The 24,032-nt window shown below is 45.1% G+C and overlaps 1 protein-coding gene across 6 annotated transcripts in view; it reads left to right on the forward strand.

Moving 5' to 3' along the window:
• Positions 1-12,057: 12,057 nt before the first annotated feature.
• The window catches only part of ULK2 (unc-51 like autophagy activating kinase 2), a 58,533-nt gene continuing 46,558 nt past the window's right edge, over positions 12,058-24,032 (forward strand). For 3 of the 6 annotated variants that reach the window (XM_070773140.1, XM_070773141.1, XM_070773144.1), the window contains exons 1-5: positions 12,058-12,636; positions 13,537-13,629; positions 14,925-14,966; positions 19,838-19,870; positions 20,280-20,316. In XM_070773140.1, coding sequence (XP_070629241.1) covers positions 12,547-12,636; positions 13,537-13,629; positions 14,925-14,966; positions 19,838-19,870; positions 20,280-20,316 — 295 coding nt within the window. In that variant the 5' untranslated portion in view covers positions 12,058-12,546. Of the gene's footprint in view, positions 12,637-12,663; positions 13,630-14,924; positions 14,967-19,837; positions 19,871-20,279; positions 20,317-24,032 lie in introns of those variants that run through there. The other 3 variants (XM_070773139.1, XM_070773143.1, XM_070773142.1) reach the window with 3 other exon arrangements.

Here is a 24,032-nt window from a genome sequence, read left to right on the forward strand (position 1 = left end):
CTGGGGAGGCTGGGGGCCTTCCTCAAAGGAAGCAAGAAGCAGAACCAAGGGCTGCAAGAACAAGACTGTGCACGGGCTTTCAGAGCAGAAGAGCAGAGGTCAGCAAAACCTGAGGGAAAGCCCAAGACACAGGCGAAGTCAGCCCAGCGCAGTGGGTGGGCGGTGGGGGGTGTTAGCAGGCAGGGACTGGGGGAGTTGTCGACCTTGCTGCACCCCCTGTCCAGGAGGTCACCGAACTTGGTCTCATGAGCCCCCAGGGTCAAGGCGTCAGATTCAGGAACAGTTCATGTTAATCAAGTTCCCACAGCCGTGACACACAAATCCACACCAGAGAGACCCACTTATTGATTTCTGAGGGAAAGTTCTACTGTCAAAAAACAAAGCAGAAAGAGCATTTGACACAACCTAACTCTACTTCATGATAAACTGTTAGCAAAATAAGCTACAAGGGCCCACTGTACAGCACAGTGAATATAGCCAATATTTTGTAGTAACTATAAATGGAGGATATCATTTAAAAGTTGTGAATCATCACGTGGTACAGTTATAACTTATATAGTATTGTACATCAGTTCAGTTCAGTTCAGTCACTCCGTCGTGTCCAAATCTTTGTGACCCCATGAATCGCAGCACGCCAGGCCTCCCTGTCCATCACCAACTCCCAGAGTTCACTCAGACTCACGTCCATCAAGTCAGTGATGCCATCCAGCCATCTCATCCTCTGTCGTCCCCTTCTCCTCCTGCCCCCAACCCCTCCCAGCATCAGTCTTTTCCAGTGAGTCAACTCTTCACATGAGGTGGCCAAAGTACTGGAGTTTCAGCTTTAGCATCATTCCTTCCAAAGAAATTCCAGGGCTGATCTCCTTCAGAATGGACTGGTTGGATCTCCTTGCAGTCCAAGGGACTCTCAAGAGTCTTCTCCAACACCACAGTTCAAAAGCATCAATTCTTCGGTGCTCAGCCTTCTTCACAGTCCAACTCTCACATCCATACATGACCACAGGAAAAACCATAGCCTTGACTAGACGGACCTTTGTTGGCAAAGTAATGTCTCTGCTTTTGAATATGCTATCTAGGTTGGTCATAACTTTCCTTCCAAGGAGTAAGCGTCTTTTAATTTCATGGCTGCAGTCACCATCTGTAGTGATTTTGGAGCCCAGAAAAATAAAGTCTGACACTGTTTCCACTGTTTCCCCATCAATTTGCCATGAAGTGATGGGACCAGATGCCATGATCTTCGTTTTCTGAATGTTGAGCTTTAAGCCAACTTTTTCACTCTCCTCTTTTACCTTCATCAAGAGGCTTTTGAGTTCCTCTTCACTTTCTGCCATAAGGGTGGTGTCATCTGCATGTCTGAGGTTATTGATATTTCTCCCGGCAATCTTGATTCCAGCTTGTGTTTCTTCCAGTCCAATGTTTATCATGATGTACTCTGCATGTACATCAACTATACTTAAATTAAAAAAAGAAAAAACTCTCAGAAGGTAAGAAGAGAGGGAAACTTCTCTCCATTTTGATGTTTTTCTGGACCCACAGAACGCACACAGCAGGAATGACTCTCACGTAAACAGTGACTCTGCATGGTGAGGATGTCTCCATGCAGGTTCACCAGTTGTAACACGTGTACCATCCGGTGGGGATGTTGCTGGGGGAGAGGATGCTGACATTGTGTGGGAGCAGGGGCATTTGGGAAAGCACTCTGCTTTCTGCCCACTTCTTTCATTGAGATAGAGTTGACACTGAGCCTTGTGTGAGTTCAAGGGGCCGGCCATGTCGATGTGATCCATTTATATTGCAACATGATGGCCACCATAGCATTGGCTAACACCTCCGTTGCATCACATAATCATTATCATTTCTTCCTTTTAAAAAATGTATTTATTTTTATTTATTTATGTGGCTTCACTGGGTCTTAGTTACAGCACTTGATATCTTTAGTTGTGGCATGTGGACTCTTAATTGCGGCATACGAGGTCTAGTTCCCTGACCAGGGATGGAACTCAGGACCCCTGCATTGAGAGCACAGAGTCTTAGCCACTGGATCACCAGGGAAGTCCCCATCAACATTTCTTCCAGTTGTGAGAACTACTTCCTGTTCAGTTTTACTGCCATGATGTTGTTCTTTCCTTAAGAACCTTACAAAGGCTTCTCATCTGACCCAGGGGAAAGTCAAAGTCCTTCCAATGACCTCTGAGACTCTACAGCCTCTGGCCTGTTTTCTCTGTGACATCATCTCCAATCACCACCCCCTGATCCACTTAGTCCCAGTCACACAGGGCTACGGGGCTTCTGCCTCGGGGCTTCTGCACCTGGAATTCCTCCCCTCTGCATGGATCACAGCCTCGCTTCCTTCAAGTCTTGACTCTGATGTCACCTCAGTGAGGTCATTCTGGGTCACTTTTTCTTAAATTGGGCCCCTTCCCCCATGCTTCCTCTCTCCCTCCCAGGTTTAGTTTTCTTATTGGTACCTGTTGGGCTTCTCTGATAGCTCAGTTGGTAAAGAATCCGCCTGCAATTCAGGAGACCCTGGTTTGATTCCTGGGTTGGAAAGAGCCCCTGGAGAAGGGAACGGCTACCCACTCCAGTATTCTTGGGCTTCCCTTGTGGCTCAGCTGATAAAGAATCTGCCTGCAATGCAGGAGACCTGGGTTTGATCCCTGGGTTGGGAAGATCCCCTGGAGAAGGGAAAGGTTACCCACTCCACTATTCTGGCCTGGAGAATTCCACAGACTGTATAATCCATGGGGTCACAAAGAGTCAGACATGACTAAGCAACTTTCACTTTCACTTCACTTTGGTACCTGTTGCTAGTGAGACTCCCAGATATGTTATTTGTTCTTCACATGGTCTGCTTCCCTCACTGAGAATAAGCTCCTCGAGATAGGCACCTACATTTAAAAATCCATACACTTACACCAAGCAATCCCACGCCTGAGAATCTAGCTCAAGAAATAGAAGCACTAATACATAAAAAATTAATGTAACACAACAGTGTTCATACTGGCCAACACACACACACACACACACACACACACACACACACACACACACACACAGCAGGAAACAGTGAATGTCCAACCACAGAGAATGCCTGAATACATTCTGATGCTTCCATACCATGGAATGTTATGCAGCTTTGAAAAAGGGTTAATTAGTTTTGCACCAAGTAACTTAAAGGAATCCCATCAGGTAATACCTGAGAAGAGCAAAATCCAAAAGGGTATCATATTATCCCCTGTTTGTCAAACTGACATACAGGAAGGATGTTTTCCACATACCTGTTTATAAGCAGCAGTTTACATATATTTGTATATGATCATCTTTGTGTGGGGAAAATCTGTAATAGACTGTTGACATAAGTCTCATGGGAGAGGAGGGAAGGGAGGGTGGTCACAAATAAAAGAAAGCAAACAGGGACTTCCCCGGTGGTCCGGTGGGCAAGACTCCGTGCTTCCTATGCAGGGGGTCTGGATTCAGTCCTTGGTTGGGGAGCTAGGTACTGCATGCTGCAACTAAGACCCAGCTGCTGCTGCTGCTGCTGCTAAGTCACTTCAGTCGTGTCCGACTCTGTGTGACCCCATAGACGTCAGCCCACCAGGCTCTCCTGCCCCTGGGATTCTCCAGGCAAGAACACTGGAGTGGGTTGCCATTTCCTTCTCCAATGCATGAAAGTGAAAAAGTGAAAGTGAAGTCATTCAGTCATGTCCGACTCTTATCAACCCCATGGGCTGCAGCCCACCAGGCTCCTCCATCCATGGGATTTTCCAGGCAAGAGTACTGGAGTGGGGTGCCATTGCCTTCTCCAAGACCCAGCACTGCCAACTAAATAAATGTTTTTTAAATTTTAAAAAGAGTATGAAAGCTGGCCCTGGGCATGTACAGTACAATATCATTTATACTATTTTTGAAAATGAAAAAAAAAGAAAAACTACATAAGTAAACACAAAAACTTTAAAATGGCTTAAAATACACATTACCAATATCCCTGTCACCTTTCTAAAACTCATAAACAGATCGAGCAAGAGACTACAAGTATTTCTGCCAAGACTGAACGTCTTTTCTACAATAACTCACTCTCGTGCTTATTGTAAGTAAAGATAATATTAGAAACAAGAAAATCTGGGGGGTTTCCTAACACCCGCTGGCTTCGTCTCCTGGTCTGTTTTGCTGCCCCAAGTCCACCCTCCTCTGTCCATCTCAGCCCCTTTCACTGCTTCACCTCCTGCCCTGTCCCCTCACAGTCCCCATACCCATCCTCCAACTCAGGTGTTAAATAAAGGTTTGTTGAATGAAGCCCTTCTGGGTGTCTCTTTCATCTCCTGGCTCCATCTCTTTCATCCTCTGCCCACTCCCTGGACCAGCATCTCCAGGTTAGTCACGGTTGCTGGACCTGGGAACCCCTCCTTCCTCACGTGCACTGACTCACCTTTCCAATTCACTTGAGACCCCACCGCGGCCTCACCTGACTCCGTCCGGACATGAGGAACTGCTCTCCTCCCTGGTTCTGCTCTGGACAGGTCACCCAGCTGTGTGGAGCCCAGCCAGCCCAGGGCGGTACATGGGGAGACGGGATGTAGTCAGTCAACAGAATCTGTGTGTCAGGGCGTCTTCCAGGCCTGGGGGCTAGAACATTGCATCTTTACATTCCAGGTGGAGGAGACAAATGGGTCACATGGCGAGAAGGTGGTGAGGGGCCATGATGAAGGAAGAGGGCTCCAGGCAGAGCGAACAGATGCAAAGGCCTGGATGGGAGACATGGAGGAGGCCCAGGAGGGCCTGGAGACTCCTGGGTGCCTTCCCGGAGGGAGCATCTGAGCTGGGCCTCTTGGTGGAGAATAGTCACACTGAAGAAGAGTTACGGCAGTGGTGTGAAGGGGCAGTGGATTGGGTAAACGACTGGTCCTCAGCACATCTGGTTCATGGTGGGTTACCATGGTGAGTCAGGTCCCCTGATTCAGGGCCTGGGGCTACCGCAGCCGATGAGGGAATGAAGAAGACACAGCCACCACTCACATCCCCCAGTGGACTTTCACTGATTTTCACATCACCAGCTGTCCAACCCACTGCCAGGAAGCTGTGGTCGCCGAGGACTGCTCCTCGAAGCTGCAGAGGTGAGGCAACGGGTCCGCCACCAGTGACACTAGCCCCAGGGGTATCCCTGGGCCAGAGAATGAACTGCTGGGAGGAAGAGGGTAAGGCCAGCCTGTCACACTTGCCAAACGGATAGGAAGGCTGACACCACTGAGTATGGGTGAGAATGCAGAGTGGCAAACTCATACTCCGCCGGGGGAATGTGTGACAAGCCTGGAGTTCACTTGATAGTATCGGTCAGTGTTGAGATGTGTCCTGCAGCCCAGCGACCCCACTGCTGGGTGTGAACCCAACAGAAACAAACACACATGGTCACCAAAGTTCATGGACACTGGACATCCCTGGATGTTTGTTGAGAGAGGAATGGGTCGGTAACTCAAGGTTTCTTCACGTGGTAGACCCTGAGAAGAGGCCAGAAGGAGCAGTGACTGCAGACGACAAACAGAACAATGCCCACATATGGACATAACGCCAAGGAGAGAAGCTAGATGTAAACCAGACAGAACTCAATACCCAACTGGGAAAGTGTCACTCTTTTGGGAGCAGTGACGGGATGGGGCATGAGGGGGACTCTGAGTGAATCCAGCCCACCCCTGCCTGTCAAGCTGGGATCCAAGAAACCTACCAGACCTCCTTTCCAGTCGGGCTGTTCCAGGTCCTCCAGCCCCGGTGATACTGATACCACAAGGGGCAGGGTGAGCTTTTCCTGATTGGCCCGCCCCAATCAGGTTTTGTGGCTGACCCACAAAACCCGCAACAATTAAAAGAAAAAAAAAAAAGGTCCTTGTTTGGAGTCATTCCACTTTGCAAGACAGCAACTGGCTTTCAGAACAATCTTCATCCTTTTTTCTTTTTCTAATTTTTTTTTTTTTTTTTTTTTGGCCTGATGAGGTTGAAGGCAGAGATGGAGTCACCGCTTCAGATGCCGGCTGTACCCAGCCTGAGCCCACCCTCGGAGGCACACTCCTGGACTGTTAAGGAACAGGAGATGGTGGAGGATGGCCGGCCCATTGTCCAGAGAGACAAATGAGGTGGCTGAGAATGGTCTGGGCCCTCGCTGGCTGGTTGTTTCAGACTTCTTTGAAGTCAGTGTTTTTGAGGATTGCAGGCCTCTGGCCTGTTCACCCTGCCCCCAACCTTTCCCATCCCTGTCTGGCTCCCTCCAGGGGAGGAAGGGCCTGGCCTTGGGGTGGGGCCTTAAGTTACTGAGCGAAGAGGCCCCTTGGGTACAGTCTGTGCGGTGGGGGACGGATGGCGTGGGCTTGGCCGAAGGAGGAGCTAACCATGATTGACTGCGTGCAGGGGCGTTCCTGAGGGGAGTGGTCCAGCAGAGGACCAGTACTCAGCTCTGCGGAACCAAACTCCAGCGAGATGACCCCGCAGAGGGAAGAAAGACTCCTTGAAGATGTGAATGAACCAAAGTAGCAGTGGGACCCCCAGCTCCCAGCCCTGCTCCCGTAAATACACACACAGCACAGCTTTCACCCTGCCCAGGACGGGGAACCTTCCAGGAGCACCCCCTCTCGCAGCTTGGCCTCCAGCCCTGGATTCCCTCAGGAGATCTCGGCCACGTGGTGGGCTCGGGGGACCTGGCTTTGTTTTCTGTCTCCTCCAACCCTCCAACCCTCTCTTCATCCCGCCCAAGTTCAGGAATGAGGCTGAAGGACTTAGTAAATAGTATCTTATTGCTTAATCTGTGGCTGGACCTGGGAGTAGCTCTGCAATCAACCTCTGGAAGATCAGTAGGGAAGCCTGCCCAGGGCCCACCCCAGAAGCTGGGGGCATGTGGACAGGCAGATGGATGAATGGGAGCACAGCAGTGAGCTCTTAACATTTCCAAGAAAAACTGTACTTTTAAAAACAGAAAAAGCAGAAAAATGCTTGTCTGTGCAACAATAGACTTTGTAGTCGTTAATGGTGGAGGTCTTACAGCCTGACTCACAAGTGTTCCAAGTTACTACTTGATACTACAAGTGTAGCCTGTGGTCACCTGAGACACGATGCCCAGCCTCCTCTGGGAGGAAGGACCTGCCCTGCTGGGGAAGGACAGTTGATCCCCATCTCTCCCCTGCTGGTCCAGGGCCTCAGCCAGAGCAGCCCAGCCACCCAGGGTCATGCCCTCCAGGGCAGCTCCAGAAGGTGAAGAGCGAGCTGGGCATTTGGGCTCAACTCCAGAGCATTCAGCTGGGGTGGCCCAGGCGTGGTCAAGCCAGCATGATAGTTCTCCCTGTGCCAATGGTCACTGGTATCCTACCTGTTCCTGCCCCTCCTGTCACTGGTGTCCCTCCCTAATGAGCATCTCCATCCCAACCCCAGATCAGAGTCTGTTTCTGGAGAACCCAGCTGAGTCAGCTGTTTTCTCATTTCAGTAGGCATGTGGTTTACAACAGGGAGCAAAAAACTAGGCTGTAATGACACACTGATATTGATCTTCTTGTCTAAAGTTTTAGTAAATCCATCATGGTCGAAGATGTACTATTCTTTTAAAACCACTCAATAGATTCTGTTTAAGTTTTTGAATAAAATTGTTTTAAAACTAAAATATTTTCTTTTTCTATGTCATCACATCAATCAAATATTTCCCTTAGGAGTTTAATATTTCAGATGCTTTATCTGACAATGGAGTCATGATATCCCCTGAAATTTATCCTTGTGACATACAAATATATTCTTTAAAATTTTTTTAATTTAAAAAAAACTTTTTTTTTTTTTTGGCCATGCCACACGGCTTGTAGAATCTTAGTTCCCTAACCAAAGATTGAGCCTGCGCCCTCAGCAGTGAAAGCACTGAGTCCTAACCATTGGACTGCCAAGGCATTCCCTGAAAATATTCTTCGCTTTATTTCAGCCATTACCATTAACAGAACATTATGGCCACTCCTGTGAAATATATGCTTAGCATTTTAACTTTTAATGATTCAAGTTTTAAGTGCTCTTTGGGTTGAACAGTTATGGCAATGGTGAAAATTAGCTACTCTATTTTTGGCTGAAATAATCAAATTGTTTTTCATGTTAGAAATGAAATTTTTAAATCATTTATTTTATTTTATTTTTGGGTGTGCTCAGTCTCCTGAGCGTGGTCTTTCTCTAGTTGTGGCAAGTAGGGACTACTCTTCGTAGTGGTGTGCGGGCTTCTCATTGAAGTGGCTTCTCTTGTTGCAGTGCATGGGCACATGTGGGCTTCAGTCGTTGTGGCACATCGGCTTAGTTGCCCCTTGGCATGTGGAATCTTCCCAGACCAGGGATTGAACATGTGTCCCTTGCATTGGCAGGCAGATTCTTATCCACTGTACCACCAGGGAAGTCCTAGAAATACTGATTCATGCATAACATAGAAAGATGCTTCTTGCTGTTGCCATGCTATCACAGTATCAGAAAATTCCTGGCTGGAGTCTATTTTTGATGTCATTTCAGAAGATTTGTAGTTATGATATTTCCTGAAAGCTTTAAGAAATATATCCAAAGTTTGTGGTCTCTTCACTTTATGTGCTTATTTCCATATTTTTCAGTAAAACTGTACATGTATAAACATCAAAGCTCAGCGCACTACCAGTCCCAAGAATTTCTAAGCATCAGCTATAGGATCGAAGTAGAGACAATAGAACCAAAATAAAAGCAAACAGCCATGATGTGATTTGAAGATAATAATAAACGGGTGATTCTCCTAATCTCAGGATCCCTCCCTGCCAAGAGATGGGGTCATGAACGCTTGTCACACTTACTTGTCCCAGGAACCCTTTCACTATCACAAAATCATACAGTGTTTGGCTGAGACGCTCAGTTTATGTGAGAATTTATATTAGCAAGTGATCTTACCTCTCACTGCAGTTATTATTATACAATATACAAAGTGAAACATTTCAATAGTGTCAACAGGCATGTTTACATACACGCACACACACACACGGTTAATAGGACAAAGAACAATGACAGTGAATCAGATTGGCAACTTTGAGTGATTTCAGAAGTAAAGTCAAAATCTTCCTTCTGGGCATTCCTGAATAAAGCCTAAATTTGACCCCTGATCATCCTTCCTGGGTTGCCCACTCGCCCCTGCTTTTGGGGTAAGTTTTGGAATTTCCACTCTTCTGCTGGCTCCGGCAGGCTTGTACAACTTGACCTGCCTCCCTCAACCCTAGTCCCTGTCTTGAGAGGATTGCTCAGTGCACCTCTCCAGAGTGGGGTCATCAGAATCCCTTCCTTAAGAACTTGGGTTTGAGACTGGTGGCTTCCGGTTCTCTGTCCTCCTGCCTTGTTGGGGAGAGAACAAAGAAGCAGATGCCTCTTCCAGTCCCTGCTCTACTGGGAACCCAAGAGCCATACCTGTGTCTATCTACATTCCTCTTTTTTTTTTTTTTTTTGCTTTTGCTTTATCTCATTTGGCGTATGTGCTTACTGACATAGTCCTAACTAGACATCCCCTTAGCAAAGGTCCCCCACTCCAGTGCTCCCCACCGCCACTTCCCCTCAGGAGTGAGCCTCGAGGTCAGAAATCCTTCTGTGAAAGCTGAATATTTTTTAAAGCAACAAAGTGCTCCCAGGGCCTGTGCTTAGCCTATGGGTACAGGAGGGGATGCAGGTCTAAATTTAGGGCCCCTGGTGGCTTAGGACACTTCCATAATGTCCTACTGTGGGAATGTAATTTTAATGACATTAAAAAATAAACAGCTCGAAGTTGTATATTAGTTTTTAGCTTCAATTACCTTTGATTCCTAGAGGATGCAACCTTGTGAACAGGGCCGTGTTATGAATTATGTCTTGTGCACTGGCTCAGCTGGCAGAGGATACACCTGTCCTTGTCTGGATGGTGAGATGACCAGCAGGAAGGTTGAAGCACTGCTCCTGGAGGGTACTGAGGCCCTACAAGACACCTCAGTGGACAGACCCCGAAACTAGCAGCTTTGGTGCCTCAGGACAACCTGGACAGCTCCCCCTCTGCTCCCTGGGATGTTGGCCATGGCCAGGTACTTCATGGGAAAGGCTGCCAGCCTTAGTCCTGGGATGTTAGTTCTCCTTGTGACTTCCCTGCTGTCCAAAAATTTTACACCCACTGCTTCTGCACAGAAAGTTTATAGGAAGTGAATTCTCCAGGGAACTGTTAGAGAACCAGCTCTTACACAGGTATAATGGTCCATCGATAAAAGCTAGAACTGCAAAGCTTGGATTCTGTTCACCTGAGTACCACCTGGGGCATGGCCAGAGGAGGGAAGTGGGTGACTCCAGCACAGGGCTGGGGTGGGGGATGTGTCACCTATGACCAGGCTTGATCTCATTTTACTTACCCCACACACATCTGTTGTTGTTGTCCAGTCACTCAGTTGTGTCCAACTCTTTGTGATCCTATGGACTCTAGCACGCCAGGCATCCCTGTCCTTCACATTCCCAGTCCCCACACATTAAGTAGTGCTTTGCAGAGCCAAGTACTGTTCCAGGCTCTTTCCACATCAGTCCTTTAATCCTCTTAACCACCCAGTGAAGGTATACGTTGATGTTATAGCTTCCTTTTACAAACGAGGAAACCTAGGCAGGGGAGGTGAAGTAGTTGGTTCAGGGTCCTACAACCCATAATAAACACATCCTGGAGAACTACTTCTCAGTGGGTTTTAGGTCATTGACTCATATTTAAATATGCATGTTTAAAGAGAAAAGAAAATAGGGACACTTTCAAAGAGGTTAAGGAATCATCTCCAAATGAATTTTTGTGTTTATGTGCAAATTTGCTTCATTTTTAAAAATCTTTGTTTATTTATGTATGGCTTCACTGGGTCTTGGCTGCTGTGTGAGGGATTTCTCTAGCTGCAGTGTAGGGGCTTCTCTCCTTGCGGAGCACGGGCTTTAGGCGCACGGGTTTCAGTGGTTGCAGCACCTGGGCCCAGCCTTCCGTGTGGCATGTGGAATCTTCCGGGACCAGGGATCAAACCTGACTCCCCCCACACACCAGTAGGTGGATTTCCAACCACTGGACCGCCAGGGAAGTCCCTGCTCTTAATTTTTGAAGGTTGTAGACTTACACAGGCTCCAACACTCACCTGGGCCAGACTGACATAGGGAGGGAATTAGGCAAGTGTGCACAGTTGGGAGTATAAACCCAAGACTTCACATTTTAAGGGTTAGAGGAAGGGGCCAGTTCCTCTCTGGAGATTTCCCAGGCTGACTGCTACAAGGTTGGATGTCCTGAGGGTCCCTGTTGGGCCTTCAGAGATCAGTGTTCAGGAAAGGGCCTTGGGTGGGAAGTTTAACTCTGGAAATGAGAGATGACTTGAGAGCAGATATGTTAAACAAGTGAACATGCAGTGCATTATGGGACCTGGGATTTCTGATGTTTTCAAGCACGTTTACAAAATGATTTCGGTAGACACCTCTCTGAGGGAAAGGTTGTCACTTTTCAAGTGTCAAGGAAGTTCCTTGTCACTTGAATGTTAATGAGCTGGTAGGAAAGAAAACTCTTTTAGGCCCTTCAAAGGAAGCCGGAGGCCACGCTGCAGGACACCCAAGGCTGGGAAGCAGTTTCTCACTAGAGCCTTGAAAACAACCAAAACTGAGTCTACGAGCATTCGCATTTATTTCTCTAGGACTGTCATCAGTTCCTCACAGAAGCCAAGTGGCCGCAGAAGGTGCAGGATCCCTGACCTACACACCCATGAGGGTAAATGCAAAAGGGTGGGGGCTTGGCGGCGAGGCCTCTGGCTTCGCAGGGCGCGGAAAGGCCTGGATACAAGAGATGCTCCTTTGCCCTCATCGCATCAGTGGGGTCCACACTGCACAGGGATGCCCCCGTCCCTCCTGCCGCCCCTTCCCGGAAGCCCGCCTCCCCGCGGGTCTAGCCCTGGGAGCCGCCGGTTCGCGCGCTTCTTCCCGCCTCCAACGGCAGCTGGGCACTCATTTTCCCGGCGGAGGTAGCGCGTCCGCCGCGCCGCGCACTGCGGCATTCAAGATGCGCTGACGTCGCGGAGGGCCGGCAGTCGGCGCGGAGCGGCCGGCGCGCGCGTGCGGGCCCTTCGCTGGTTAGGCTGGCGAGGGCACAAGGCCGGGCCCGCGAAGGGCGGCGGCCGGGCGGAGCCGCACCCTCGGAGAGGCCAACGCGCAGACGGGCGGGGATGGGGGGCGCCGGGGCCCGCACCTCTCCCCGGCGCTCGCGCGGCCCCGGGAGTGCTCAGTGACGACGACGGCGCCGCCCCTGCTCGGCAGCGCCGAGTCCGCTTCCTCAGGGAGCCCGCTTCGTCAGGGAGTCAGCGGCCGGCGGCGGCCGGCATGAGGAGCGGCCGGGGCCGGGCCAGGCCGCGCTGACCCCGGCCCTGCGCGGCGCTTCCCGGTTTCTGCCCGGCCTCTCGGCATGAGCGCCCGCCCAGGCCCGGGGCCGCGGCTGCCCCAGCTCGGCGGCCGGCGGGCGCGCTCGGGGCCGGCGGGCCCGCGGTGCTGATCGCCGCCCGCCCGCGCCGACCCCGGGGCGCGGCCATGGAGGTGGTGGGCGACTTCGAGTACAGCAAGCGGGACCTCGTGGGACACGGGGCCTTCGCCGTGGTCTTCCGGGGGCGGCACCGCCAGGTGAGCCCCGCCTCAGGCGGGGCTGCGGCGGCTGTGAGGCTGCGGCCGGGGTGGCGCGGGGCCGGTCCGGTCGCGCTCGGACCCTCCCCGGTGGCGGAGAATTGCAGACCTAGCGGAAAATGGACAGGTGGCCCGCGAGCCCCGGGCTTCCCCAACTCAGTGTCGCGTTTCCCCGCGCGGAGCCCCGACCGTCCACCCACCTTCGTTCCTGGGCTGGGCGGACGGCCGGCCGTGGGGTGAGGCGGGGAGACCCAAATCGACCCGAGAGCGGGCTCAGCTTTTTTTTTCTTTTTTTTTCTTTTTAAGCTTATGCTGTTTTGAAAACAGGCTCCCAGCAGGTTTTAGAATCTAAAGAATTCGGAAAGGCACCTCAGGAGTGGAAATAATCCTAAGAGAGTTTGAGCCAAGGGGCAGGTCTGAAGAGGGCTGGCTGGCCTGGTTGCTCAGCCTGTAAAGTAGTAAATACAATATTACCGAGTTTTCCTTTATCGTGAGAATAACTTAAAACTCAAGAAAGAAAAAAAAAAAAAAAAACCACCACGAATCGTTTAATCCTGCCTAGCTGTCAAATCCTATTTTCGGTTAACTGTTAACCATCTCCCAGCTTATCCTCCATAACTTTTAAGTCGTTGTAGATAAAGTGTGTCCTTTTTTTTTTCCCATTTATTGCTAGTTACTACGGAGGCTTCATATTTATTTTTACTGGCTGTCTTGTGGGACGTTAGCTTGCTACACCTTTGTAAAATCATTTTCTTGTTAGAAATTTGGGTTCTGTTTTCTCCTGGTGCTATTACATGAATTTGCTAAAAACATCTTTATGCTTATAGATTCTTTTTTCTTTGTTTCTCTTCAGTTGTTTCTGTGGAATAATTTTCAGGAGTAATTGTTTTTCCTTTCCAGAAAACTGATTGGGAGGTAGCCATTAAAAGTATTAATAAAAAGAACCTGTCAAAATCACAAATACTGCTTGGGAAGGAAATTAAAATCTTAAAGGTATGTTTCTTTATGGGGTATTTCATACTAGATACACTAGAATAAAACTTAAATGAACACAAGATGACATCCTTTCCAGTTTGGGTAGTTGACCCCAAGTTTGAGAATGTTCACCTGTTGCTCTCATTTTTGCATGCTCAGTTTTTTGAAACATTGAGTACTTGCAAGCTGTTTTTAAGAATAGATGCTTGCGGCTCTTGGTCAGTGCTTAGAGGGATTAGATGAAAACTGATTTTAGCTTCTCATCATTCCTTTCCCTTAGTTATTGCGTTGTCCTTTGAGAAGAGGCAGGCATCTCTTGGAGGTTTCCCTCGTGTCTCAGATGGTAAAGAGTCTGCCTCCTGTGCAGGAGACCCAGGTTCAATCCCTGGGTGGGGAAGATCCCCTGGAGGAGGTCATGGCAATCCACTCCTGTATTCTTGCCTGGAGAATCCCATGGACAGAGAAGCCTGGCTGGCTACAGTCCATGGGGTTGCATGGAGTCGGATATGACTGAGTGACTACCACTACACACAGGCCTCTCTTACGCATTATTTCTCTCTTTTTCTGTTGATTCCTTTCTTGTTAAATATTTTTTGGAGAACTGGGGGCAGTTGTAATCTATTTTCCTTATAAATTGAGCAAAGTTATTTTCCTTGGAAGTTGTCTTTTTAGATCACTCATAAGCAGAATTATCCAAGTGGGATGCTTTGAGGGGGGAAAGGAGTCCATGGTCAAATAAATGTGGAAAGTCATGTTTACTTAATACTTCTTGGAGAGTCACAAAGCCCTTGATTCATTATAAAGAAATTCGAAAAAAATATGCAGTGAAGAAATAGGTTTAGGTGTGTTTAATCCCAAAGTAATATAAACATGGAACCTTCATCTAACGTTCATCAGAACTGCTGTTCTGTGGACAGCTCTTGGGTAAGAATTATAGCTTGTTGAATTATATTTTGTTTTCTTTTAGGCAAATCATGCTTTCTAAAAGCAGTTTGGAATTTTAGGCCTTTCTTGTTAGAAATTATGTATTAAATCTAAAAGACTAGCAGTAAAATATGTGGTCATACTGACGTTTTATTTTGTAAATGAGAATAAATTAGGACAGTGAAAAAATGTTTGCCCCAAGTAGTTTGATCAGGCACATTTCTTGTTATTCTTAATTAGACTGAATTGTTTTAACTAGTAACAAAAGTGTAGTATACTAGAAATAGTATAAATGGATATAAATGTGTGTATATACTTAATTTTATTTGCATATTGAAAAATTACAATTCTTAAATACAAATATTTTGAATTCTCAATTTTCTTAACAGGAACTTCAGCATGAAAACATTGTAGCACTCTATGATGTTCAGGTACCTTATTTTGGATTTTCAAAGAAATATATGTATGTTTGTTAATAAAGAACTTAATAGAAATTTTTTCCATTTCATACAAATTTAAATGTCATCATAGAAACAGAAAAATTGCTTTTTTCTTGTTGAAAAGATATATAGCTGGAGTTGTGTGTTTATTAAGAATTTGTATAAAATAGTATAGGGCAAAAGGATAAAATAATGTGCTGCATAAGTAAACTTACTGATAAATGATAATATGCTACAGTAGTGTTGTTTTAGGTCAAGTAGAGAAATATTGACGTGAGATCTGGCATTTCTGTGATGAATGTAGAAAGGACTATTTTGGGCTATTGAAAAATCAACTAGAGCTTTTTTTCTTATTGCAGAAGCAGTGTTTGCTAATAGTGGTGATATTAGGCGATAACATGGCATGATAACAAGGAAACTGCAGATTCATCACCTGGATTTGTTTATGTTGATTGCGTACAGTAGAGTCGTATTATTTTTGGAGGTGGGAAGGCTGGATTCTGAAGTTACATTCTAAGGCAACATTTCTGTATAGTCAAAATCACCCTTGGAAATCCTTTTCAAAAGCCCAGGTTTAGAGAAAATTCCTGCTTATTGGGTGGAGCACCAGAGCAAGTAGTTGGCTTGTATTTAGGGGCCATATTGTGTTTTAAAATCCTTGGATCCTAGAATCACCCTTGCTAGTGGTATTCACCTGATGGGAACTCCAGGAGTCTGATCCTGAGGGGCGGTGCATTCAGCTTTTCCCTCCACTCCTTCCACAGCCGACCAGGTGCTTGATGCACATTACTCTGTTCTTTTGTTTTCTTAGTGTGGACAGTGGAATTCCAGGAAGTAAATGAGTGTGTTATGTGATTCTGCTATTTTATTTCTAGCTAAAACCATTTCCCTATACACTTACATTATTCAAATTCATTCATTTTGTGAGGTTCCATGCGGTGAGGTGCTGTGTGCCAGGCATTTGTAAAACAGGCCTTGCTCTCAGTGTGATTAATTTTAGTGGGCTCTTCTGTATGTCCTTTAAAAAATAGTTATTTTTTATGTAGTCATATCATACAGCAAAGTATTTATTTAACTCTACCCAAGTTGTAAGATGTTTAGATTTTTCCCATTACAAAAAAATGCTCCAAGGGTAATACATAACTTCTGAAGATACCTGATTATGTCTTGTGAGTTCAGTTTCTAGAATTGGAATTATTGGGACAAGCAGAACGATCAGGTTTAAAGTTTTTGATGTCCGTGTGTGATCTCCAAAAATACAACAGATTCCATATACAGAACATGTATACTCTGTGGGTATATTTTATTACCTATTTAAATAGATACAATTCATTCCTTCATTTGAGAAATTCAAAGCAGCCTAGAAAAGGGAAAAACAGTTAAAGTCAAAACTAATCTGATGTCACAATCCCTATTGAAATGCTGGTTCTCCTCAGAGCTGTTTGTGTAGTTGTCAGAGTTTCTGTAGATAGAGGGCACCACGAGGTACAAGTCAGTGCCTCGTGTAAAAATTGGTAAGTAATATTAACTCTTCTTTGCCTGTCTCTTGAGAGGTACAGAAAACGCTATCAAGTTCAGAGTTGATTTTGCTTTCAGGGTGGAGAGTGTAGTTAGATTTTTGTCTGTCGAAATGAATATTTTAAAGTACTGGCTTTGGCTGCAGAATGAGATATCATTAGGGAGAACATGTTCCAGAAACCAGAACTGTGGAACAATTGGAAATAATCAAGGTGACTGCTGAGAAATGTTTACTGTTTTGTGCATTGTGTACTCCTGGAATTAATTTATAAAAATAGACTTCAGAACTCTTGGTCAGATGAATATAATCTTGACGCTTGGCTGTTGAGTAGACAGAGTTTAGATTTGCTCACTGGATTCTGATTGGGGTACAGGGTGTGGGGTGCAGAGGTGGGTGCAGTCATTTTATCCACTGGAGACGAGCACCATTCACACTGGCCGCCACTTGTGGAGGTCTATCTCAGACTTATGTGCACTTTGATGAACTGAGAACTTTTGACATTGTAGTCCTCAGGTTTCACTTTAGATGACACTTAAACACATTTTCCCTAATTACAGAAGTAATATATGCTAACAGTTTGAATGGGGCTTCCCTAGTGGCTCAGCTGGTAAAGAATCTGCCTGCAATTCAGGATACCTGAGTTCTAGCCCTGGGTTGGGAAGATCCGGTATTCTAGCATGGAGAATTCCATGGACTGTGTAGTCTATGGGGTTGCAAACAGTTGGACATGACTGAGCGACTTTTACTCACTCACTCACTCACTCACTCACAGTTTAAATATTCCAGCATTATCAAAATGAATAAATTAGAAAAGATATGGCACTTCCCAGGGATAACCACTGTTTGTTATATTTGTTTTAGAGTTTTCTAAACACATATATGAATCTATAGTCATGTAATACAGTGGGAGGAGGCTGGGCTGGGCATAGGCAGGTCAGCTTCCCACGCAGATGCAGCCTCTGTGAGGACCCGACAGGAAAGACAAGAGTGAGGACCTGGAAGAAGGGATGTGGTAGGAGTGCTGGGAGTGGAGGGAGTGCTGGGTGATGTAGGGGACGGTGGAGGGCTCACACGGGATGGATCGCTAGTCCAAGGATGGTGCAAAGCCGTTCGGAGGGTGATATCATGACTGCTTTTGAAAGATACATATCTTTGAGTATTTTGGGCATGAGGTAAGTATTGTCAGCTGGGAATACTTCCCTGCATGAATGTCAATGGTCTGGAAACATCTACCTCTTGTTAATTTTTAGTGTAGTGAAAAAGAGATTCGTTCAATACATGATGCTGACAAACTGAGACATCTGTCCTCATCATTTTTCCAGAATAATTTTCAGTGACTCAAAAGCTTAAATATATAAAATAAGCAGTAATGATCTTAGAATAATATTTATATGACTATATGTAATCTAAGAGCTAGAAGGGTATTTTATTTATTTTTATTTTTGGCTGTGCTGGGTCTTCATTGCAGTATGCGGGCTTCTCATTGCGGTGGCTTCTCTTGTTGCTGAGCACAGGCTCAGTAGTTGTGGTGCAAGGGTTCAGTTGCTCAGCAGCACATGGGATCCTTCCAGACCAGAGATCAAACCTGTGTCCCCCGCATTGGCAGGAGGACTGCCAACCACTGGACTACCAGGAAAGTCCCTAGAAAGGTATTTTAAGTCAAGATAAACTCAGAAGCGATAAAAGTAGGGACATAAAAGTTTTGAAAGACTTATTTTATGTCAGATGATACAGCCATAAATGGGTGAAATTTTCATAAACAAGTAGAGAAAGGTAAATTAAGGTGAAAGATGTCACTTCTCACCTTTCCTATTGGCAAAAGTAGTAAGTGCAGTAATTCTTACTGGTGTGATTGAGGAGGAGATGTGTCACTGGTACAAATGTCAGGCTTTGGATATGATTTTTGGAGTGTGTGACGACACTTTGCCTCCACCCTGAGGAAGAGTCTGGGCATTACAGTCCAAGTACTCCCAGTAATGCAGGTCAGGGTGTGTTCCTTATCTGCATGGGTCCTGCAGGGGCTCCTGTTTCTGTGCGTGAAAGACAAACCCCGCTATCCCCGGTCTCCCCTTCTCTGCATGTTGCTGCTTCTGTTTTGTCTACTTGGGCCTCCTGTGGTTCTTGGCCACTTCCCCCTTTTCCTCATGCCGAGGGCCTCCTTCCTGCAGGGAGATTATATGTGCAGGTGGATCGCCGTGTCTGTTGTCTGCACAGGTACACCTCAACCTTCCTTATGTCTTCACTCAAACGGTATGTTTTCAGGAAGCTTTCTTTAGCCACCCTAAATGGAATTGCAGTCCCCTCCCAACCCTGTTTCTCCTCCTTCCCCAAAGCACCTATCATCATCTCCAGGCTCTGTGTACTTAATGCTTTTGTTTGTTGACTTGCTCCTGACCCTCCCTTCTTAGAATTTAAGATTGGGGAGAAAAGGATATTCTACTCTGCTGTCTTACTGCTGTACCCTCGGGGCCTGGACCAGTGTCCTGTTTATAGTAGGGAGTTAAAAAGTCTGTCATTGAGGAGTATCTGCCAAGGATGTTAGAGCTGCACATCCTTGACTAAACAACCCAGAATCCTGGACATCTATCCGAGGGCCATAAAAGCCTGAGAACTAGGATGTGTGTCCAAGAAACAATACAGCTTTGCTTATAATGGCCCAGACTGGAAACAAGTGATGTTCCTTGGTAGGAAACAGCTTAAATGGTGATATAGTCACACAATGACATATGACAGTTAGGAAAAAGACTTGTGCATATGCATTTGACTTGGATGGATTTCTTTGGTATATTATTGAGTAAGGAAAGCAAGGTTCAGACATTTATATGTGATATCCCGTTTTTTCAAAGTAAAGTGTGTTTGTGTGTGTGTTTAGCTTCTGATTATATGAGTAGGAGAAGGGTATGGGGTTACATACCAGACGTAAATATTGGCCAGCTGTTGAGGTGAAGATAATCAAGCAAAAAGGTGGAAATGTATTATATTACAGTTAAGAATCCCAGCAAGTACATGCTTCCTTCAGGTGTGTGTGGGCCGGTAGGACAAAGCATCCCAGACCATGTGTTTCAGAATCGAGACTGCACATTTAGTGTTGCTCTTCCTTTAGTTCTTTGCATGAATAGACTTGAACTTCTTGATGACTACATTAGCCATTTAGTGTCATTGAAGCTGAGATGCTTATGTCAGTGTTTAGGGGATTTTAAATTTCACTTACTAATGGATTTTGTGATTTCATTTTACTTCTTTAAAATGAGTACGTATACTATTTTATTAACAATCATTATTTTAAAATTTTTGCTTGCTTTTTTCTCTAATCTAGACCATGTATAATATGTTTACTTTTCAGGAATTACCCAACTCTGTCTTTCTGGTGATGGAGGTAGGTAGTATCCAGGTTTCTTTTTAATTTTTTTCTTTTGATTAATGCATACCTTAAAATTGACAGGTTATTTGAAATTTGAATTAATAAAGTTTCAGTGATTTAGATTCTATTTTATAAGGAATATAAAATTTTAAAATGTTGATTCTATGATTCTTATAATTTGTTTGGGACTGGATTTATAATATTACAAATGTATTTTTAATTAAAATTAACTGATAGGATTTCCATGGTGATCCAGTGGTTAAGACTCCAAGCTTCCAATGCAGGGGATGTGGGTTCGATCCCTGGTCAGGGAACTGAGATACTATATGCCATGTAGCCAAATTAAAAAAAAGAAAGCTGATAATGAATTGAAATAATCTTGAATCAGTGTCTTATTTTAATTACTTTTTGTTTTGTATATCAGTATTGCAATGGTGGAGACCTGGCAGATTATTTGCAAGGTAATTTTTTGACTTTGTCAGTGGTCAGTATAGTACTATAGTGTGTTTAATCTTCATTTACTTCTGAAATATGCTACCCTTGTTTTCTGTACGTGTATAGAAACATCCAATAAATATTTGTATATGTTTAATTGTGGTTGCTTTGCTGCCTGACTGTTGTGTGTTGTGGTTTTACTCCTTTGCTTGTATATAAGTACTTGTTTATGTGTGCCTTTCTCTGACAGTTTGAGAGGTGAGGTTTCTCACCATCAGAGAAAAACCAACAAAATTTCTCTTCAATGGATTCTAGTTAGGGGCTGGCAGTGAACCTTTAGTCTCTTTCATCTCCTTAAAAAAAAAAATAGTGGGAGAATATGTCCTAGGATGTGTTTATTAACGTGAATGTTGCTTGTAAATTTTAAAAGATGTCGTAAGGGATTCAGGGTAACCTTGACATTATTTTGTGGCATAGAGGTAAGGTTTTAGTACTAGATGTTGCTTGAAATTCCATATATAAAGTGTGTTCGTGTTCAGATCAAATTGTGTCCCTCCAAAGTACTTTTTAAAGGACATTAGATGAAGTCAGCACCTACTTGTTCACCCTTGAAAGTATATGGGAAATAGGCAAAACAAACGAATAAAAAAGTAGTAAAAGGTTCATCTCTCAGCCTAAAACTGCTGCTGCTAAGTCGCTTCAGTCGTGTCTGACTCTGTGCGACCCCATGGACTGCAACCCACCAGGCTCCTCCGCCCATGGGATTTTCCAGGCAAGAGTACTGGAGTGGGTTGCCATTGCCTTCTCTGGTATTTTTCCTGAGATTCTCTCAGATTATGTCAGTTTGGTAAAAAGGTTTTTCAAAAAGTCATTTGCTAGTAGATAAAATTCAGAGATGGGCATTTTTTTCTCTATTGGAGGAGAGGAGTTAGAGCTAGAAGACACCTTGCTTCTACCTTCTGTTAACCTCTGAATCTTGAGATCCTTGACTTCTTATCGATCCAGGTAAAAGCCCCTTTCCCCGGGGTCAAGCTGAAGGGCACTTAGCTATTTCACTTCCTTGTCAGAATATCAGTGTTCTTTTCTAACAGAAAGCCTGTGGGCTGACACAGGTGCTGATGCTGCTGTAGCAGGTTTGTTAGCTTCCTCAACAATCTATATGTGATGTTGAACTCTGCTTTGGATGTTCTGGAGCAGTAGTGTTAGATCAGGAGAGCAGGGAATGAAGAGCTTACCTGAATGTTGGGGTCAAGACAGGCAGGCTGGTTTGCAGTAGTTCCTTTGTTATGTCACTTAATTGCTGGTCATACTTAATGGTCATACTTAACCTCTCCCTGTCTGCCACTTGAAGAGATGTGTCGAATAACTTAGGTACTCAAGGCATTGTCTAGAGCTGTACTGTCCACTACAGTAGCCACTGACCACATGGGGCTGTTGAGCTATTGAAAGGTATGCTGTGATATGCAACACACATTGCATTTTGAAAGAAAGAGTGATTATATCAAGATTTTTAATGTTGATTATAGGCTGAAATGATATTTTGGAAGTACTAGGTTAAATAGATATTATTTCACCAGTTTCTTTTCATGTTTGAAAATGTGGCTACTAGGAGATGTTAAGGTATGTATAAGGCTCACATTATGTTTCTGTTGGGGAGCATTGATCAAGAAGATCTGTCAGAGGTCTGGAGGGCATAATGCCATTAAATCACAAGACACCCATTTAGTCCTTGTATTTGGTTTGATAAAGTGCCTTTCACATCTTCAAAAGATAAAAAACAAATTCTTTTGATTGCAAGTTAAAATAAGGGAAGTTGGAAAGTAATTGGTAAGTTGTACTTTAACATTATTTTTAGCAGATACCTTCAGTTTGGCAGCCACGGCTGAGCCTGCCCTGTCAGGGCCAACTGCTCAGGAGTTCATCCGTCTGAGAGTTTTCATGTTGGCTGTGCCTTTAAAATGTTAAGCTTTTACCAAGAGAATTTCAGTTTGTGGGATTGTGTTGAGAGTAGGCATTCCGTGTTCATAGAAATACGTGAATTTCTACTGTAGTTTGTGCCCAGAAACAGCCTAAATGAGATCATTAATTTTTCTGCACAGAAACAGTGTTAGAATTTGGTCTCTGAATCAGATAAACTTGCATGTATCATGGGGCAAAGATACAAGTTCTAAGCAGCTGCAGTCATTGACAGTAGCAAAAGTTTTCTAAGCCCTAAAATGAAAATGTAAATGAATGAGATGGAAAAAGCCGTACCATCCATTTTTATTGCTTCAGTGTAATTTAAAATGTTACAGCAGTAAAGCTCCAGTTGTTGCTTTGCTGCTGCTGCTGCTAAGTCGTTTCATTTGTGTCTGACTCTGTGAGGCCCCATAGACAGCAGTCCACCAGGCTCCCCCGTCCCTGGGATCCTCCAGGCAAGAACACTGGAATGGGTTGCCATTTCCTTCTCTAAGGCATGAAGGTGAAAAGTGAAAGTGAAGTCACTCAGTCGTGTCCAACTCTGTGGGACCCCATGGACTGCAGCCCACCAGGCTCCTCCATCCATGGGATTTTCCAGGCAAGAGTACTGGAGTGGGGTGCCATCGCCTTCTCCGCCAGTTGTTGCTTTGACCCTCCCACTAATGTGCTGTCATCGTTGCATTCATCTGCAAGGGAAGTGTCAGTAGAGCTGGGAGAACCGGGAGAACGTACTCCAGAGTTTAACAGTGTTCATTCATCTCTAGGGAGGGGAGCAAGGAAGCTTTCACTTTTTGTATGTTTTAATGCATTTGGATTTTTCTTTTTAATAGTGAGCATCAGGGAAAGAACCCCAAGGAATTTTTAAAAGTAGATGAAAATAGCCCTCACAGAAAAAAGTATTTGGTAATTTTTAAACCATGGGGATTTAGTTCATTTGAAGATACTCAGTTCAGTCGCTCAGTCGTGTCTGACTTTTTGTGACCCCATGGACTGCAGCACACCAGGCCTCCCTGTCCATCACCAACTCCCGGAGTTTACTCAAACTCATGTCCATTGAGTTGGTGATGCCATCCAACCATCTCATCCTCTGTTGTCCCCTTCTCCTCCCGCCTTCAATCTTTCCCAGCATCAGGGTCTTTTCAAATGAGTCAGTTCTTCGCATCAGATGGCCAAAGTATTGGAGTTTCAGCTTCAGCATCAGTCCTTCCAAGGAATATTCAGGACTGATTTCCTTTAGGATGAACTAGTTGGATCTCCTTGCAGTCCAAGGGACTTTCAAGAGTCTTTTCCAACACCATAGTTCAAAAGCATCAATTCTTTGGTGCTCAGCTTTCTTTATAGTCCAACTCTCAAATCCATACATGACTACTGGAAAAACCATAGCTTTGACTAGATGGACCTTTGTTGGCAAAGTAATGTCTCTGCTTTTGAATATGCTGTCTAGGTTGGTTATAACTTTTCTTCCAAGGAGCAAGCATCTTTTAATTCCATGGCTGCAGTCACCATCTTCGGTGATTTTGGAGCCCCCCAAAATTAAGTCTGTCACTGTTTCCACTGTTGAAGATATTAAGGACAAAATGTCACTCATTAAAATGATTTTAAAAGTAATATTTCACTTGTTCAGTGTATTAGTGTTATCTCTGTCTTTCCTAGTTTTAAGTGCATAAGAGAAGGTTATAAAGAACATGTTCTAGAGTTGTATGGGCAGAAGTATGTTCACAGAGACTCTAAAATGGGGTCGACCTAGGGATTGAACCCGGGTCTCCTGCATTGCAGGCAGATT

This window comes from Bos indicus, chromosome 19 (genome assembly GCF_029378745.1).
Source record: "Bos indicus isolate NIAB-ARS_2022 breed Sahiwal x Tharparkar chromosome 19, NIAB-ARS_B.indTharparkar_mat_pri_1.0, whole genome shotgun sequence".
Taxonomy (NCBI): Eukaryota; Metazoa; Chordata; class Mammalia; order Artiodactyla; family Bovidae; genus Bos; species Bos indicus.